At 49.6% G+C, this 18,175-nt stretch overlaps 1 protein-coding gene across 1 annotated transcript; it reads left to right on the plus strand.

Annotated features, from left to right (window-relative positions):
* Positions 1-3,095: 3,095 nt before the first annotated feature.
* On the plus strand, positions 3,096-16,611 carry LOC310663168 (thialysine N-epsilon-acetyltransferase-like). Its single transcript, XM_083410830.1, has 6 exons — positions 3,096-3,269; positions 7,949-8,000; positions 10,007-10,090; positions 13,213-13,314; positions 14,719-14,759; positions 16,175-16,611. Exons 1-6 carry the CDS (start codon positions 3,168-3,170, stop codon positions 16,352-16,354), a joined length of 561 nt encoding a protein of 186 aa, XP_083266956.1. The 5' UTR covers positions 3,096-3,167; the 3' UTR covers positions 16,355-16,611.
* The last annotated feature ends 1,564 nt before the right edge of the window (positions 16,612-18,175 follow it).

The raw sequence follows: 18,175 nt of genomic DNA on the forward strand, positions 1-18,175 counted from the left end.
TATAAAGCCATCCACGTTTGGATGGATCCCTGGTCCTGAATAATAATAATGATGATAATAAATTTTATTTATACCCCGCCCTCCCCGGCCAGAGCTGGGCTCAGGGCGGCTAACACCAGTAAAATCACAGTAAAAACATAATAGGGGAAAAAGAGAGGGGGAGAGAGAAAAGGAAAGGGGGGGGTTAAAATGCAGGTTAAAATGCAATTTAAAATGCAGCCTCATTTTAAAAGTAGCTGATAGATCAAGACCATAAGGGGAGGGAAACATAAGGGTCAGACGGAGTCCAAGCCAAAGGCCAGGCGGAACAGCTCCGTCTTGCAGGCTCTGCGGAAAGATGTCAAGTCCCGCAGGGCCCTGGTCTCTTGGGACAGAGAGTTCTACCAGACAGGGGCCAGTACGGAAAAGGCCCTGGCCCTAGTTGAGACCACCTTGCGACCTGGGATCTCCAAAATGTTGTCATTTGTGGACCTTAAGGTCCTCCGCGGGGCATACCAGGAGAGGCGGTCCTGTAGGTATGGGGCAACTGTGCCCCTGAAGGACCAGGTGTGCAGCCTGGGAGTCATTCTGGACTCACAGCTGTCCATGGAGGCGCAGGTCAGTTCTGCGTCCAGGGCAGCTGTCTGCCAGCTCCATCTGGTACGCAGGATGAGACCCTCCCTGCCCGCAGACTGTCTCACCAGAGTGGTGCATGCTCTGGTTATCTCCCGCTTGGACTGCTGCAATGCGCTCTACATGGGGCTACCTTTGAAGGTGACTCGGAAACTACAACTAATCCAGAATACGGCAGCCAGACTGGGGACTGGGAGCGGCCACTGAGACCACATAACACTAGTCCTGAAAGACCTACATTGGCTCCCAGGACGTTTCCGAGCACAATTCAAAGTGTTGGTGCTGACCTTGAAAGCCCTAAATGGCCTCAAAGGCCCAGCAGACCTGAAGGAGCGTCTCCACCTCCATCGTTCTGCCCGGACACTGAGGTCCAGCTCCAAGGGCCTTCTGGCGGTTCCCTCCCTGCGATAAGTGAGGTTACCAGGAACCAGGCAGAGGGCCTTTTCAGTGGTGGCACCCGCCTTGTGGAACCCCCTCCCGTCAGATGTCAAGGCAATAAGCAACTATCTGACTTTTAGAAGACATCTGAAGGCAGCCCTGTTTTGGGAAGCTTTTAATGTTTGATGTTTTATCGTGTTTTTAATATTCTATTGGGAGCTGCCCAGAGTGGCTGGGGAAACCCAGCTGGATGGGCGGGGTATAAATAATAATAATAATAATAATAATGATGATGATGATGATGATGATGATGATTGGCTGCCATCTCTGCCTCCTGTGGGGGGGAGTTCCACAGTTTAACTCTGTGCTGAGTGAAGAAGGGTGTCTTTTTTTATCTGCTCCAAATCGCCCAACATTCAACATTCTTGAGCATTCATCCCGGTTTGTTTGCTGGCAGATTAGGCGACTGCTGCGTCAAGGTGTGTGTCATCGCTCGGGAGAGAAATGCGTTTGTTGCTGCAAATCAGGAATGAAACCTACTGGTCCGTTTGCAAAGCTGAGAGGGGTCTGCTGTGGTTTCAAACTGGATGGTGGACCGCATGTTGAGATTCCTGCCTTGCAGCGGGTTGGGCTGGATGACCCCGGGTTCCCTTCCAGCTCTACCATTCTAGGATTCTATATGGCTATCACAGAACTGTAGACTTGGAAGGGCCCCCCAGTGGTCATCCAGCCCAACCCCCTGCAAGGCAGGAATCTGATTCCCACGTGACAACAGCAGCCACCACCAGGAACTGCCCAGAGAACAAAAAAACCAGGGTAGATAAAGCCGGCCTAGAAGGAAAAATAGCCTCACTCCTTCTACACAGGGATTCCTGTTTCCAGAATAAAGAGAGCTCTTTCCACAATTGGAAGTGCCAGCCAGGGAACTGAGGATGAGGTCTAGGATGATGAAATGCCAATAAAATGAAAGACAAGCCTCGCTGGATCAGAGCAGATGGCCAACTGTTTAGAAGCCTAAACAGTCTAGAAGCAGGACGTGAAATTAACCACCCAGCCCCTGTCGGCTGGACCTCCCATCTGATATTGTGAGGTAGGCTGCCCCTTATGCCCGGAGGTTCCATGTAGTCATCATGATTGACAGCTCTGTGCTGCTCCTTTTTTTTTTTAATGCCATCTAACTTAGCAACCATTTAAAAAAATTTTTTTTTAATTTTAATTTTAATTTTAATTTTAATTATTTTAATTCAGTCTAACTTAGCAACCAGAGGGACGCAGGTGGCGCTGTGGGTTAAACCACTGAGCCTAGGGCTTGCCAATCAGAAGGTTGGCGGTTCGAATCTCCGCGACGGGGTGAGCTCCTGTTGCTCGGTCCCTGCTCCTGCCAACCTAGCAGTTCGAAAGCACACCAGTGGAAGTAGATCAATAGGTACCGCTCCGGCGGGAAGGTAAATGGCATTTCCGTGCGCTGCTCTGGTTCCCCAGAAGCGGCTTAGTCCTGCTGGCCACATGACCCGGAAGCTGTACGCCGGCTCCCTCGGCCAGTAAAGCGAGATGAGCGCCGCAACCCCAGAGTCGGCCACGACTGGACCTAACGGCCAGGGGTCCTTTACCTTTACCTTTTAACTTTACCCTTTACCTTTACCTTTTAACTTAGCAAACATCATCACATCTTGTGGCAGGGAGTTCCGTAGCTGAACGATGACTTGCGTAAAACAGTATTTTCTTTCCTCTCTCCTGAATCTGATTGGATGGGGGAGGGGGGAGCACTGGATCCAAACAGTCGCAAAGTCGAACTCTCCACCCTGATCCAGCGGGTTGGGATGGATGACCCTCCGGTGTCCCTTCCAAGCCTACGATCCTAGAATCCATTCATTGGTCGCTACCAATCGAATCTCCTTCCAGTGGGGTTGCAATAAAATTCCCGGCACGTTTGCAAAGCTCAGCAGGGACCAGTAAGGTTTCAAACTGGATGGGAGACCGCGCTTTGAGAGCAGAGGGTTGGACTGGATGTCCTTTGGGGTTCCCTTCCAATTCAAGGATTTTCTGAGTTCTCTGGCCAGCTCTGCCCCACATCGCTCCTCCTCCTCTTCCCACCCTCCCTCTTCCCTGGAGCATCCTGGGAAATGTAGTCCTCCGAGCCAGGAGAAAACTTCCGCATCTCCAGCTGGGGAGCTGCCATGGCCGATCAGGCAGCCGTGGACCAAGACCCCGCCGCCCCCGCGGTGTCGATCCGGCCCTCCCGAGCCGAGGACTGCGCGGAGATCATGCGCATGATCCGGGTAGGCCCTTTCCCACGAGCAGGCAGGCAGGCAGGCAGGCATTCGACTGGTGCAGCTGCGTCCTGTTCAACTTCTGCACCTGTTGAATGTCCGCCTGAGCCCCGGCGCTCGCCCTCTCTGCAGCCCGAATAGCAAAAAAACAAGAAAAGATTTATTGCTTATTGAGCCTTCATCCTGGTTTGCAGGCAGGGAGGGTGGATAAAAATAAATGCGTTTCTTTAAAAAAAAAAATCGGATTATTTTTTTATTTAAATCGGATTTTTAAAATAAAAAGCATTTGGAGGAAAAATCTTTCCAAAGATAGTTTTCTGTTTAAGTTGCATTAGAGTCCAAAGGCTGTTCATCAGGAAATAAGGATTTGTTTTCCGTTTTCCGTGTGTGCTAAAACTCAGTCTAAGTTGTTGTTTTTAAAAAATTGTTTAACCACGTCAGTTAACAAACGTGGATACATATGCTATAATGTTATTGTTTCAGTTAAATAAAATGTTTAAATTGTTATTAAGGAAATGATTGTTTTTCTCCTTCCGATCAAGCACAGCGGAAAAGTTGCCCAAATAGTTAACTTGTTAAACCTCACAATAATTTCGTCATTATCTGCCTGTGTGTTTCTTAAAGTAGAACCAAATCAGTAATTTTTGTAAAAACTACTCTGAAAATTTATTATTCCAAAAATGAAACCTTCATCTGGTTCTAAATATTAAGATTATACCGGCAAGAATGAATCTTTCTGCAAAAAAATAATTATTTAAATCAAGTATTACTGAAATCGTGATTTAAATTGATTTTATTTAAATCAAATCCTCCCTGCATCAAGGGTTAATTATTTAATTCCATTTATCTGTTGCATTTATATCCCACCCTTTCCCCCTTTCCTCCTTTAATCCTCGCTGCAACCCTGTGAGGTGGGTGAGGCCTTAGCTCAGTTGGCAGAGCACAACTCTTTATCTCAGTCTTGGGTTCGAATCCCAAGTCGGTCAGAAAGATTCCGGCATTTCAGGGAGGTGGGCTGGATGACCCTTGGGGGGTCGAGACTTCTTTGGGGAATTCATAGTTAAACGGCGGAACTCCCTGCCACTTGAGGCAGCGATGGCTACCAACTTTGATGGCTTTAAAAGAGGATTGGTCAAACCCAGTAAGGTGAGAGCTGTTTCCTAGTTCTGCTGGATGTCTCAGCGGCCTTTGATACCATCGACCATAACATCCTTCTGGACCGTCTTGAGGGGCTGGGAGCTGGGGACACTGTCATACGGTGGTTCCGCTCCTTCCTCCTGGGCCGTGTCCAGAAAGTGGGGGGGGGGGATGAGTGTTCAGACCCCTGGGCTCTCACTTGTGGGGTGCCTCAGGGTTCTGTCCTCTCCCCCATGCTTTTCAACATCCACATGCAGCCGCTGGGAGGGATCATCTGGGGGTTTGGACTGGGGGTCCATCAATATGCAGATGATACCCAGCTCTACCTCTCTTTTAAATCAGAACCCGTGAAGGCAGTGAAGGTCCTGTGTGAGAGTCCGGAGGTGGTTGGAGGATGGATGGCAGCTAACGGATTGAGGTTGAATCCTGACAAGACAGAAGTGGTGTTTTGGGGGGACAGGGGGTGGGCAGGTGTGGAGGACTCCCTGGTCCTGAATGGGGCAACTGTGCCCCTGAAGGACCAGGTGCGTAGCCTGGGAGTCATTCTGGACTCACAGCTGTCCATGGAGGCGCAGGTTAATTCTGTGTCCAGGGCAGCTGTCTGTCAGCTCCATCTGGTACGCAGGATGAGACCCTTCCCTCCCGCGGACTGTCTGGCCAGAGTGGTGCATGCTCTGGTTATCTTCCACTTGGACTGCCATGCGCTCTATGTGGGGCTACCTTTGAAGGGGACTCGGAAACTACAATTAATCCAGAATGCGGCAGCCAGACTGGGGACTGGGAGCGGCCGCCGAGACCACATAACACCGGTCCTGAGAGATCTGCATTGGCTCCCAGTACGTTTCCAAGCACAATTCAAAGTGTTGGTGCTGACCTTGAAAGCCCTAAATGGCCTCGGTCCAGTATATCTGAAGGAGCATCTCCACCCCCATTGTTCTGCCCAGACACTGAGGTCCAGCTCCGAGGGCCTTCTGGCGGTTCCCTCACTGCGAGAAGTGAGGTTGCAGGGAACCAGCCAGAGGGCCTTCTCAGTGGTGGCGCCCAACCTGTGGAACGCCCTCCCTTCAGATGTGTAGGAAATAAGCAGCTATCTTCTTTTTAAAAGACATCTGAAGGCAGTCCTGTTTAGGGAAGTTTATAAAATTTAATGCTGTATTGTTTTTAACACTTGATTGGAAGCCGCCCAGAGTGGCTGGGGAAACTTAGCCAGATAGACGGGGTATAAGTAATAAATGATGATGATGATGATGAAGGCTATGGGGCGGCTACGAGCCATGATGGCTCTGCTTCTGAAGGTCAGTTATTGGGAGCCAATGCGAGAGGGTAGAGCTTCGTTCGAATCCTTCTTGTCGGTTTCACATAACGGGCGTCTGCCTGGCCACGCTGAGGGCAAGATGCCGGAGAGATAACCAGCTCAGTCGGTAGAGCGTGAGACTTTTAATCTCAGGGTTGTGGGTTCGAATCCCACATTGGGCAAAAGATTCCTGCGTATTGCAGCTGGGTGGGCTGGATGACCCTCAGGGGTCCCACTTGACTCTAGGATCCAGAACAGGATTTGTTCAGGATATTGAGGAGGAATAAATTGAAACTGCAGGTGAGCTGATTTGGAGCGGAGTGCGAATTAATTGAAGCGGGGCCTGGGGGCGGGATTCGTATGCGAGGCTTTTAAATCCTTAAACGTAGATTAGCATATGCAAATCCTATGCAGATGTGCCAGCCCAGGATCTTTTCCAACCCTAGCAACAGCCCCCTGCTGTCAGAATAAAAAGGAGCGAAGGCTCATCCTCCTTTGCAAAGTCTAAACTGGGCACACTCTGTAACAACCGGTTCACCCTGCCTGACTTCAAAAGGAACCTCCTTGGCTTTGAAAGGCTGAGCCAGGATTTAACCGGAGAGTTTGATGCTGTTTGTTTAGCGCTGGACCACGGCCAGGGATTTCTCTCCTGTGGGTTTTGCATTAGCATAGCAAAGCTCGCAGAGAGATTGTGTAATTGCCAGATACTGCTTTAGACTCTAGGCTATCCTCTCTCTCTCTCTGTCATTTGAGATTCTGCAGAGAAACTTGCACTCCGCAGTTTGCAATTCAGAGAGGTTGCTGGATCAGGCCGGAGGGGGCCCGATCCACTCCAGGATCCTGTTCTCACGGTGGCCGAATGTGATAAGAATTTTTAGGTCTTAGATATATATTAAAGTTAAAGGGACCCCTGACCATTAGGTCCAGTCGTGGCCGACTCTGGGGTTGCGGCGCTCATCTCACTTTACTGGCCAAGGGAGCCGGCGTACAGCTTCCAGGTCATGTGGCCAGCAGGACTAAGCCGCTTCTGGCGAACCAGAGCAGCGCACGGAAACACCGTTTACCTTCCCGCTGCAGCGGTACCTATTTATCTACTTGCACTGGTGTGCTTTTGAACTGCTAGGTTGGCAGGAGCAGGGACCGAGCAACGGGAGCTCACCCCGTCACGGGGATTCGAACCGCCAACCTTCTGATCGGCAAGTCCTAGGCTCTGTGGTTTAACCCACAGCGCCACCCACGTCCTTAGATATATATTAAATGTTCATCAATGTACCAGCCAAGCACGTACATAGATTAGCACAGGAAAACCGACCTGAAACCGCTTTTGATTCCCAAAGTGACCAAATGTTTTCTCTGCAAGGTCAAGGTGGTAAACCTCCCCATTGTCTCTTTCCTCGCAAATCCTGTCTTAAAGGGCACATTTAAGATATGAATAGGTTGTGAGCCTGACCTGGCTCAGGAACTGAGTATTTGTCATTACAAAAGACTGGCCAGGCTCCCCAGGCAATCCAATCAAGCGAGCATTAACAGATAACCTGCCAGACAGGAGGTAAACAACGCACTCAGATTTCTGCTGTAGACCGCCTCTTCTGTGATGTAGGTATGATGTATGGAGGGGAGGTCTTCTACTCCAGGGCAGACAATTTAAAATGTGTATATAAGGGCAGGCACAACTTGGTTCTGGGTTCCTCCTCCCTCCTGCGTGGGGTGAGTGAGGACCCTGTTGCAACAGATCAATAAAGATCAGGCTTACGAGCTGCTTTGCTTCTCAATATTCTCTGGCTGGCCTCTGTTATTTTCTCCTACCAATAGGGAACCTACGTAAGGACTCTGTGGGTTAAACCACAGAGCCTAGGGCTTGCCAATCGGAAGGTTGGCAGTTCGAATCCCCAGAACAGGTGAGCTCCCGTTGCTCAGTCCCTGCTCCTGCCAACCTAGCAGTTCAAAAGCACGTCAAAGTGCAAGCAGATAAATAGGTACCACTCCGGCGGGAAGCTAAATGGCGTTTCCGTGCGCTGCTCTGGTTCGCCAGAAGCGGCTTAGTCCTGCTGGCCACATGACGCGGAAGCTGTACGCCGGCTTCCTCGGCCAATAAAGCGAGATGAGCGCCGCAACCCCAGAGTCGGCCACGACTGGACCTAATGGTCAGGGGTCCCTTTACCTTTGCTTTTTATGTGTGAAAATTCAAGGTCTTGGCAAGTGAGGTGGTTCGGCAGGCATTGTACCTGTGGTTAATGTTCTCTTTCTCTCTTTTCAGGAACTTGCAGAGTTTGAGAAGATGCCTGATCAGGTAGCAAACAGCAGTCAAGGTGAGGCTGGACCCCGGGTGGGAATTCTCATAGGCAAATCTTCCTGGGCCAGGTTTAGTCACAGAGGTGTTCTGGGTGGGATCAGATCACCGTGGGCTGATGGTCGTTGTGGACTCAAACATCTTGAGGCCTCCAGGTGTGGGAGAGGGGCAGCATTTCCCGCCCCGACCTGGCCACAGTGATCCATGCGACAGTCACCTCCAAGCTTGACTACTGTAATTTGCTCCACGCGGGGCTGCCCTTGAAGCTGTCCCAGAAACTCCAGCGGGTGCAGAATGCTGCAGCGAGGCTCCTCACGGGGTCTCTGCCATGGGAGCATATTCACCCAGTGCTTTTCAAGCTGCACTGGCTCCCGGTGGAGTATCAAGTCAGGTTCAAGGTGCTGGTTTTGACCTTTAAAGCCCTTTGTGGCTTAGGGCCCTTGTATTTACAGGACCGCCTCTCCTGGTATGTCCCGCAGAGGACCTTAAGGTCCATGAATAATCATAGTTTAGATGGCCCTGACAAAATCATATTATCATCCACCAGGGCCAGGGCCTTCTCAGTGGTGGCTCCGACCTGGTGGAATGCTCTATCCCATGAGACCAGGGCCCTGCAGGATTTAACTTCCTTCCATCGGGCCTGTAAGACAGAGCTATTCTGCCTGGCCTTTAATTTGAATTCAGCCTGATCTTTTATTTCCCTTCTCTTCCCTTTTTATGAAGATTACCCGCTCTGGGATCCCACAGCTAATTCTCCCCTGGCCTCCTCACTGGCCCAAGTAGGACCAATTCAGCCAGCTAGCCCTGGGGAATATCTAATTAGTTTTGAATTTTGAATTTTATTGTCATTCATGTTTTTATACTGTATTTTATGCTGCTTTTATAATTGAGGGTTTTAAATCTGTTGTTAGCCGCCCTGAGCCTGGTTTTTGAACCGGGAAGGACTACTGCAATGCGCTCTACGTGGGGCTACCTTTGAAGGTGACCCAGAAACTGCAATTAATCCAGAATGCGGCAGCCAGACTGGGGACTGCCGCTGAGACCACATAACACCGGTCTTGAAAGCATGGTTGCCTTATAAAGCCAGGCACGTTTGAATGGCTCCCTGGTCCTGAATGGGGCAACTGTGCCCCTGAAGGACCAGGTGCACAGCCTGGGAGTCATTCTGGACTCACCGCTGTCCATGGAGGCGCAGGTCAGTTCTGTGTCCAGGGCAGCTGTCTACCAGCTCCACCTGGTACGCAGGATGAGACCCTCCCTGCCCAAAGACTGTCTCGCCAGAGTGGCGCATGCTCTGGTTATCTCCCGCTTGGACTACTGCCATGCGCTCCATGTGGGGCTACCTTTGAAGGTGACCCGGAAACTGCAATTAATCCAGAATGCGGCAGCTAGACTGGGGACTGGGAGACCATATAACACCGGTCCTGAAAGACCTACATTGGCTCCCAGGACGCTTCCGAGCACAATTCAAAGTGTTGGTGCTGACCTTGAAAGCCCTAAATGGCCTCAAAGGCCCAGTAGACCTGAAGGAGCGTCTCCACCCCCATCATTCTGCCTGGACACTGAGGTCCAGCTCCAAGGGCCTTCTGGCAGTTCACTCCCTGCAAGAAGCCAAGTTACAGGGAACCAGGCAGAGGGCCTTCTTGGTAGTGGCACCCTTCCTGTGGAACTACCTCCCACCAGATGTCAAAGAGAAAAACAACTACCAGACTTTTAGAAGACATCTGAAGGCAGCCCTGTTTAGGGAAGCTTTTAATGTTTAATAGCTTTTTGTATTTTAGTGTTTTGTTGGAAGCCGCCCAGAGTGGCTGGGGAAACCCAGCCAGATGGACAGGTTGTAAATAACAAATTAGCAGTAGTAGTATTATTGGTATTGTTTCCGGAGCTCACCTGAACTTAAAAGCCCAAAAGTTTGGGATCTACACAGCTGGTCGTCTTGCAGTTTTTCCTGGGTCCTGCTGACCCCGGTTTTTTCCCACCCCCTTTCTCTCGCTGTCTCTTCGATTCTCGCGTCTTTCTTTCCAGGACTTTACGAAGACGGCTTCTGCCAGGACCCCTTCTATAAATGTGTGGTGGCCGAGGTCCCCCCGAAACATCGGAGCAAAGACGGTAAGCAAGGTTCCTGCCCCAAAATCCCATCTTCCAGTATGGCGAAGATAAAAACCCTTCCCTCTCTGCCGCAATCGGGAGCTTCCCTTCTGTTCCCTCCTTCCATCTCCCAATTAACCTCCGTCTCCGGGGCTCAATGATGGGAGGAAAAGCAGAAGGAAGAACCGCCCAGCTTTGCCCCAGAGACGTTCTGCCTTGGTCAGAGCCCATCTGGAGTTCTGGGCACCCCAGTTTAAGGAGGATATCGACAAGCTATAGGGCGGCTAAGAGGATCAAGGGGTCTGGCCATATGAGGAGCGGTCGAAGGAGTTGGGAAGGGAGAAGAGGGGACTGAGAGGTGATAGGATAGCCACCTTCAAAAATAATAGATTGGCAAATTAAATTACAGGAATTTGTAATTGAGATGGCTCAATGGACGAGCAAACTCAGAGGAAACTCAAAGCAAAAATTAGCGGGGAAAATGAGATGGTTATAGAAGATATGTCCGAAAATACAATAACAGTTTTGACTCCGTGCTAGCGTTCGGGTGACAAAGGAAGTAAATGGAGGTGGACAACAATTATGGATTTATTATGTTTTCTGAATGTATTGGAAAATCAATATAGAAAGGTTTATTGTTTTGTTTACGTTCAGTTGTAAGATAAAATATATGCGAAGGGAAGTCGAAACTGAAGAAACGATTTTGTAAGATAAAAGGTGGAAAAATATTTATTTTCATTATTATTAATTGTGCGTGTGTGTGTTTTTGTATGGAATGTTTGGGAGGAAATTAGACGGTAAATAACAAATAGCAAACAAAATATTGATGTATGTAATTTTTATTTCTCAATTATATTTTGTGGTAGTATGGTTCTGGCGGTTCCCTCCCCGCGAGAAGCCAAGTTACAGGGAACCAGGCAGAGGGCCTTCTCGGTGGTGGCACCCGCCCTGTGGAACGCCCTCCCATCAGATGTCAAGGAAATAAACAACTATCTGACTTTTAGAAGACATCTGAAGGCAGCCCTGTTTAGGGATTTTTTTAGTAACTGATGTTTTAATGTATTTTTAATCTTTGTTGGAAGCCACCCAGAGTGGCTGGGTAGATGCAGCCAGATGGGCAGGGTATACTGTAAATAAAAAATTATGATGGTGGTTCACAGGATAAAATACAAGGTAAATAGTTAAAATAACACACCCAACCCAGCAGACACATTTAGAAGTCCGTAGAATATTGACCAACCATTAATCTGCTATTGAAACTGTGTATAACTGAAAGCAACAAGGCTTTTTCCCTCCTGCCCTGTATCAAAGATTGCAAATCCCTTTGGACAGGGCCTTATATTTTTGTTGTTTCCCTGCAAATGTCTATGAAACTCTATATGGATGGATTCCCCCCCCCCCCCAAACTGACTTTTGAATTCTGAATTTATTGTTATTCATGTTTTAGACTGTATTTTATGCTGTTTTTTGTAGCATCAATTGCTTTAAATTTGTTGCTAGCCGCCCTGAGCCCGGTTTTCTGAACCGGGAAGGGCAGGGTATAAATAAAAAATTATTATTATTGTCAGAGCTGGCTCCAGGTCCCAGCTCACAGAGGACCAACGCTAGCCGGTAGTAATGTACAAAGGTCTTTATTGAAGTACAGTTTCCATTTTCAAGCCGGAGCGCCCCAGCTCTACGTCTAGGGTTTAGATCGGCGAAGCTCCATCTGAATCTCCGCCCCCTGTACACCAGTTTAAGATTCTAGCCTTACTCCACCTCTTCCGTCTCTCCTTTCTCCTCTGGGTCCTGCTACCCCCTGGGGTCCCTTCCCTCCTGGATTCTTCCGACGCAGACATAGACCCCCCTGACTCCTCCCTCTCTCTTCGGCGGGCTTTGGGACCTGGCTCCCTATCCGGGCTGCCAACTGCGCCGCCCTCCTGTACATTTGAACTTGGCGCGCGCGCCCAGCCTTCAACCTTCCTCTCGACCGTTTCCTCGCTCCCCGACGGAGGCGTGGTCAATCCTGCCTCATGTTCTCCCGCTGGCAGTGCGCCGCCTGATCCCGATGCCTGGGACTCCTCCCCCCTACTGCACTCTGGTGTGGACGCTGGTCCTGATTTCCAACTGCTGCTCTCTGAGTCCCCTCTGGCCCCTTCTTCCTGGGGTGTCCCCCTAGGCACCCCCCTTGCCCTGACCATGGGAGCCCCTTTCTGTGAATCTTCCGATTCGCTGGAAAGACTCAGAGACCTCGGACCGCTGTCATCGCTAACATTTCCTTCGGACTCCTCCCCCTCGCTCTCTATTTCCTCCCTTTCCTGTGCCTCTGCTCCTGAACCCCTGACAATTATTATTATTATTAACCCTTGGGGTGCATTGCAGTTTTCCGATTCCATGATTTGCAATCCGGGGGGGAATTTCAGTCCTACTTACCCAGGTTCTCGTCCCACGGGGAGGAGCCCATAATCTCTTGGGCAGCCCCCCAATATATTTTCTGCCCCCCAAAAACTGCCTGGAGTAAAAAGGTTGCGTTGGAATCGCCCGGGTCCTGATTATGGTTGGCTGCTAACCTGATCCAGAAGAGCCCTGAACCATAGCTGTCAACCGTCCCTTATTTTGCGGGACAGTCCCTTATCCCAGCGCCGTGTCCCGCTGCTGTCCCTTATTGATGATGTCCCTGAAATTTCCCGGGTTTCAAAGGAAGCAGCTCCTCTCCCTCCCTCCCTGCCGGCCAGGGAGGAGGGAGGCTCCAACTGTGTTGCTTGGATGCGTTGCTCACCCAATAAGGAGTCTGAGAACGACTGGGGCTGTGGAGCTTGCATGCCTTGTGCCAATCAAATCGGCCGCCTTGCCTGGGGACTCGCCTTTGCTCAGCGCTTCCCAGCGGAGAGGGGACGGTGGTTTTCCTTGCTGCATCCCCTTTGCCGGGTCGCTGCGCTGTGGGAACCACCGCTTGAGACTTCGTTTGGTTGCTGGCTGGGCTTTCTGCCTTTGGCTCAGAAGTTGAACATACCTGTGCCCTGAAAACCCCTTATTTTGGCTGCTGATCCCTTATTTTTGTGGCTGCTGGCCCCTTATTTTCAAATCTGTAAGTTGACAGCTATGCCCTGGACTGATTTTAGAAAAGCAGGTTGTCATCGTTCTTTCGTTTTCCCCCGCTGCAGGCCACACCGTCGTTGGGTTCGGCTTGTATTTTTTCACGTATAGCACCTGGAAAGGCAGAAACATCTACATGGAAGACCTCTATGTCATGCCAGAGTTTCGGGGTACGGAAACCGGGAAGGGAAGGAGCTGCTTCCAGGCTCTTAATCTCCGGGTTGCGGGTTCGAGTTCCGCGTTGGGCAAAGATTCCCGCAGAGCAGGGGGTTGGACTGGGTGACCGTTGGAGTCCCTTACAACCGAACAATTTGGTGGATTCTATGAACAGCCAGGAACTACAGTGGTACCTCAGGTTACATACACTTTAGGTTACAGACTCCGCTAACCCAGAAATAGTGCTTCAGGTTAAGAACTTTGCTTCAGGATGAGAACAGAAATCGTGCTCTGGCGGCACGGCAGCAGCGAGAGGCCCCATTAGCTAAAGTGGTGCTTTAGGTTAAGAACAGTTTCAGGTTAAGAACGGACCTCCAGAATGAATTAAGTACATAACCAGAGGTACCACTGTATAATTAAGAAAATGTGTGTGTGTGAGAGAGAGAGAGAGAGAGCAACCTGGCGCCCTCCACTTTCATTGCTCTACAATTCCCAAAACTCCCTGCAGGAAGCCAAGTCACAGGGAACCAGGCAGAGGGCCTTCTCGGTGGTGGCGCCCGCCCTGTGGAACGCCCTCCCACCAGATGTCAAAGAGAAAAATTAACTACCAAACTTTTAGAAGACATCTGAAGGCAGCCCTGTTCAGGGAAGCTTTTAATGTTTAATAGATTATTGTATTTTAATATTCTGTTGGAAGCCACCCAGAGTGCCTGGGGAAACCCAGCCAGATAGGCGGGGTATAAATAATAATAAATTACAGTGGTACCTCAGGTTAAGTACTTAATTCGTTCCGGAGGTCCGTTCTTAACCTGAAACTGTTCTTAACCTGAACCACCACTTTAGCTAATGGGGCCTCCTGCTGCCTGCTACTGAGGCAGAGAGTTCCCAAGGCATAAATGTCCATTAAACTTTAATTAGTTTAATGTTAAGTAAACGTCCAGTGCGCTTCCAACGCCATAAATCTTATCTCAGCAGAGAATTTTGTGCAGCGGTTGAAGAAGGCAGGAGAGTCAATGAAGAATCCTGGAGCAAGCACTTTGGAACTCAGGAAAAAACTTTATTTACAAAAGAAAAACCCTGGCGATAAAGCACACATGCTTTTATCTCCGGCATAAAGAAAACTTTACTCTAAACTTAACTCATATCAGCAAACATGCCCATGGCCACAAACTGAGTCTGCGAGTCAGGTCAAAAAAAGGCGGCGGGGGAGAAACACAAGGGTGAACTGACTATTTATACAAACTAACTCACATTCCTGGATGCTTAATGACTTCCAGCTGCTCAGTGATTAGAGCGACTTGTTACCTCTTAACCCTTTAGTACCAACAATAAATACGGGGGGGGGGGGTATTTCCTTCCTTCGGAGAACCCCGGAGTCCTGTCTTCCTTCTGAGCTTTTCCTCTTCCTTCCGTCGCAGGGAGAGGCATTGGGAAGAAGCTGATGAGCACCATTGCCCAGGTAAGAGCTGCCCTTACACAGAAGTGGAACGTTCTGCATGCCAGGCAACTGTTCTGCTACATCCCTTTCCCCTATAAATAGGGACATCGGAAGCTGCTTCATAGCCAGTCATGCCTCTGGGGTCCACCTAGCTGCATATGACCTGCTCGGGCTGGCAGCAATGACTCTCCAGGTGTAAGTTAAAGGTAAAGGGACCCCTGACCGTTAGGTCCAGTCGTGGCCGACTCTGGGGTTGCGGCGCTCATCTCGCTTTATTGGCCGAGGGAGCCGGCATACAGCTTCCAGGTCATGTGGCCGGCAGGACTAAGCCGCTTCTGGCGAACCAGAGCCAGCGCACGGAAATGCCGTTTACCTTCCCGCCAGAGCGGTACCTATTGATCTACTTGCACTTTGATGTGCTTTCGAACTGCTAGGTGGGCAGGAGCAGGGACCGAGCAACGGGAGCTCACCCCGTCATTGCGGGGATTCGAACCGCCAACCTTCTGATCGGCAAGTCCTAGGCTCTGTGGTTTAACCCACAGCATCACCCGTGTCAGGCAGGTGTAATAATAACTATTATTATTATTATTATACCTCACCCATCTGGCTGGGTTTCCCCAGCCACTCTAGGCGGCTCCCAACAGAATTAATGATAATAATAATAAAAAAGTGATAAAACACCAAACATTAAAAGCTTCCCTAAACAGGGCTGCCTTCAGATGTCTTTTAAAAGTCAGATAGTTGTTTATTTCCTTGAAATCTGCTGGGAGGGCGTTCCACAGGGCTGGCGCCACCATCGAGAAGGCCCTCTGTCGGGTTCCCGGTAACCTCACTTCTCGCAGGGAGGGAACCGCCAGAAGGCCCTCGGAGCTGGACCTCAGTGTCCGGGCAGAACAATGGGGGTGGAGACGCTCCTTCAGGTCTACCGGGCCTTTGAGGCTGTTTAGGGCTTTCAAGGTCAGCAACAACACTTGAATTGTGCTCGGAAACGTACTGGGAGCCAGTGTAGGTCTTTCTGGACCAGTGTTATGTGGTTCCGGCGGCCGCTCCCAGTCACCAGTCTGGCTGCCGCATTCTGGATTAGTTGTAGCTTCCGGGTCACCTTCAAAGGTAGCCCCACGTAGAGCGCATTGCAGTAGTCCAAGCGGAAGATAACCAGAGCATGCACCACTCTGGTGAGACAGTCTGCGGGCAGGGAGGGTCTCATCCTGCGTACCAGATGGAGCTGGCAGACAGCCGCCCTGGACCCAGAACTGACCTGCGCCTCCATGGACAACGGTGAGTCCAAAATGACTCCCAGGCTGCGCACCTGGTCCTTCAGGGGCACAGTTGCCCCAGCGCTACCCAAAGATCACGAAGGTTGAACCCACGACCTTCCGCATGCCAAGGAGATGTCCTCCTTGCTGAGCTAAGGTCTTTCTTCTTCTCCTCTGCAGATCGGCGTGGAGAAAGGATGCACCCAGATGAAGTTCTCGGCTCTGGACTGGAACCAAAAGGCCATCGACTTATACCTTGGCAACGGAGCCGTGGACCTGACTGCCACTGAGGGCTGGCACGTCTTCCGCTTCGAAGAAGACGCCATGCGGCAGCTGGCAGAGGGGGCAGCCAGCAAATGAGGCGCGGGCAGAGATTTCGGAACAGCAGGACTATCATCCCTCGGAGAACCCAGGAATCCAGGTTCCTTTATTCACCCTGGACAGAGTGGCTGGGGAGGTCTAGCAGTAGAAGGGCCGCCGCTTCTTAGATTTGCAAAATGGCGGCGCTGGATGGGGACCACCAAAGGTCATCTATCTCAGCCCCCTTGCGATGCAGGAATCGCACTCAAAGAATCCCTGACAAAGGGCCGTCCAGCCTCTGCCTTGAAACCTCTGAGGAAGGAGAGTCCAGTACCACTGTTTAATGACTCTCACCATCAGAATCTGCTTAGTCCGAATCTCCTTTCTTGTAAATTGAAGCCGTGGGTTCGAGTCCTACCCTCCGGAGCAGGAGAAAACAACCTTGCATCTCTCCTCCATGTGATAGCCCTTCAGATGTTTCTTAAGGGCTATCACATGGAGGGCTAGCACAAGATGTAAGCTTGTTTTCTCCTGCTCCGGAGGGTAGGATTCGAACCCATGGCTTCAAAGTCAGTCCTCTCTCCTCCAGGCGAAATATCCCCAGCTCTTCAACTGTTCCTCATACGCAGGCTCCCTCAATTTCGGCCCTCCAGATGTTTTTGGCCTAAAACTCCCATGATCCCTAGCTAGCAGGACCAGCGGTCAGGGATGCTGGTAATTGTAGTCTCCAAACATCTGGAGGGCCGAGGTTGAGGAAGCCTGCCCACTTGGTTTCCAGACCCTTTTGATCATGGTGGTTGCCCTTCTCTGCACACATTCCAACTTGTCAATCTCCGCTTTAAACTGGGGTGCCCAGAACCAGACACAGGACTCCAGGTGTGGTCTGTCCAAAGCAGAATAGAGCAGGATTATTCCTTCCCTTGACCTGGACACTAGACTTCTGTTGATGCAGCCTAGAATAGCGTTGGCCTTTTTTTGCTGCTGCATCACACTATGGGCTCATGTTTAGCTTGTGGTCCTCCAAGACCCCTAGATTCTTTTCACATGTACTGCTAGCAAGCCAGGTGTCCCACATCTGGACTGTGCATCTGGACTGTGGGTATACTATACAGCTGAATGATTGGGGAAAATTATGGAAGGAAGGTTTAAAATTGACTGCATGCAATGCCTTAAAAGAAAATGTGATGAAAATGTTTTATAGATGGTATATTACACCTGTTAAATTGGCTAAAATGTATAAGGTAAGCAATAAATGTTGGAAATGTAAAGAAAAAGAAGGAACATTTTATCATATGTGGTGGGAATGTAAAATGGTGAAAAACATCTGGGAAATGATATATAATGAGACGAAAAAAATGTTGAAATATACATTTATATATAAATATAAATATACATTTATTAAAAAACCAGATGCGTTTTTACTAGGCATTGTAGGGGATGATATAAATACAAATGATTGTAAACTGTTTTTGTATGCAATGACGGCAACAAGAATATTATTGGCACAAAAATGGAAGCAAGAAGAATTACTGACGAAAGAAGATTGGAGGATGAAACTGATGGACTACGCAGAACTAGATAAACTAACGGGAAGAATTCGAAACCGGCGGGACCAGAAATTCACAGAAGACTGGTGTAAATTTACGGACTATTTGAAAAGTAATTGTGATGATCAGATTACATTTGTAGGTTTGCGGGAAGTTTTGTAAGGGGAATAATTTGAATTATTGCATTATTGAACGAAAAGGATGACGTTAGTTATGATACTTAAAGGCAATAAGAATTTAAGAAATGCAGGAGAAATTATTAAAATGGGAGATCATCAGAGGTGCTGATGGAAGTCCAAAAGATTGTATAAGAGGTGAGATTTTGTGGAATGTA

Source organism: Podarcis tiliguerta (genome assembly GCF_965153285.1).
Source record: "Podarcis tiliguerta genome assembly, chromosome: 13".
NCBI classification, from domain to species: domain Eukaryota; kingdom Metazoa; phylum Chordata; class Lepidosauria; order Squamata; family Lacertidae; genus Podarcis; species Podarcis tiliguerta.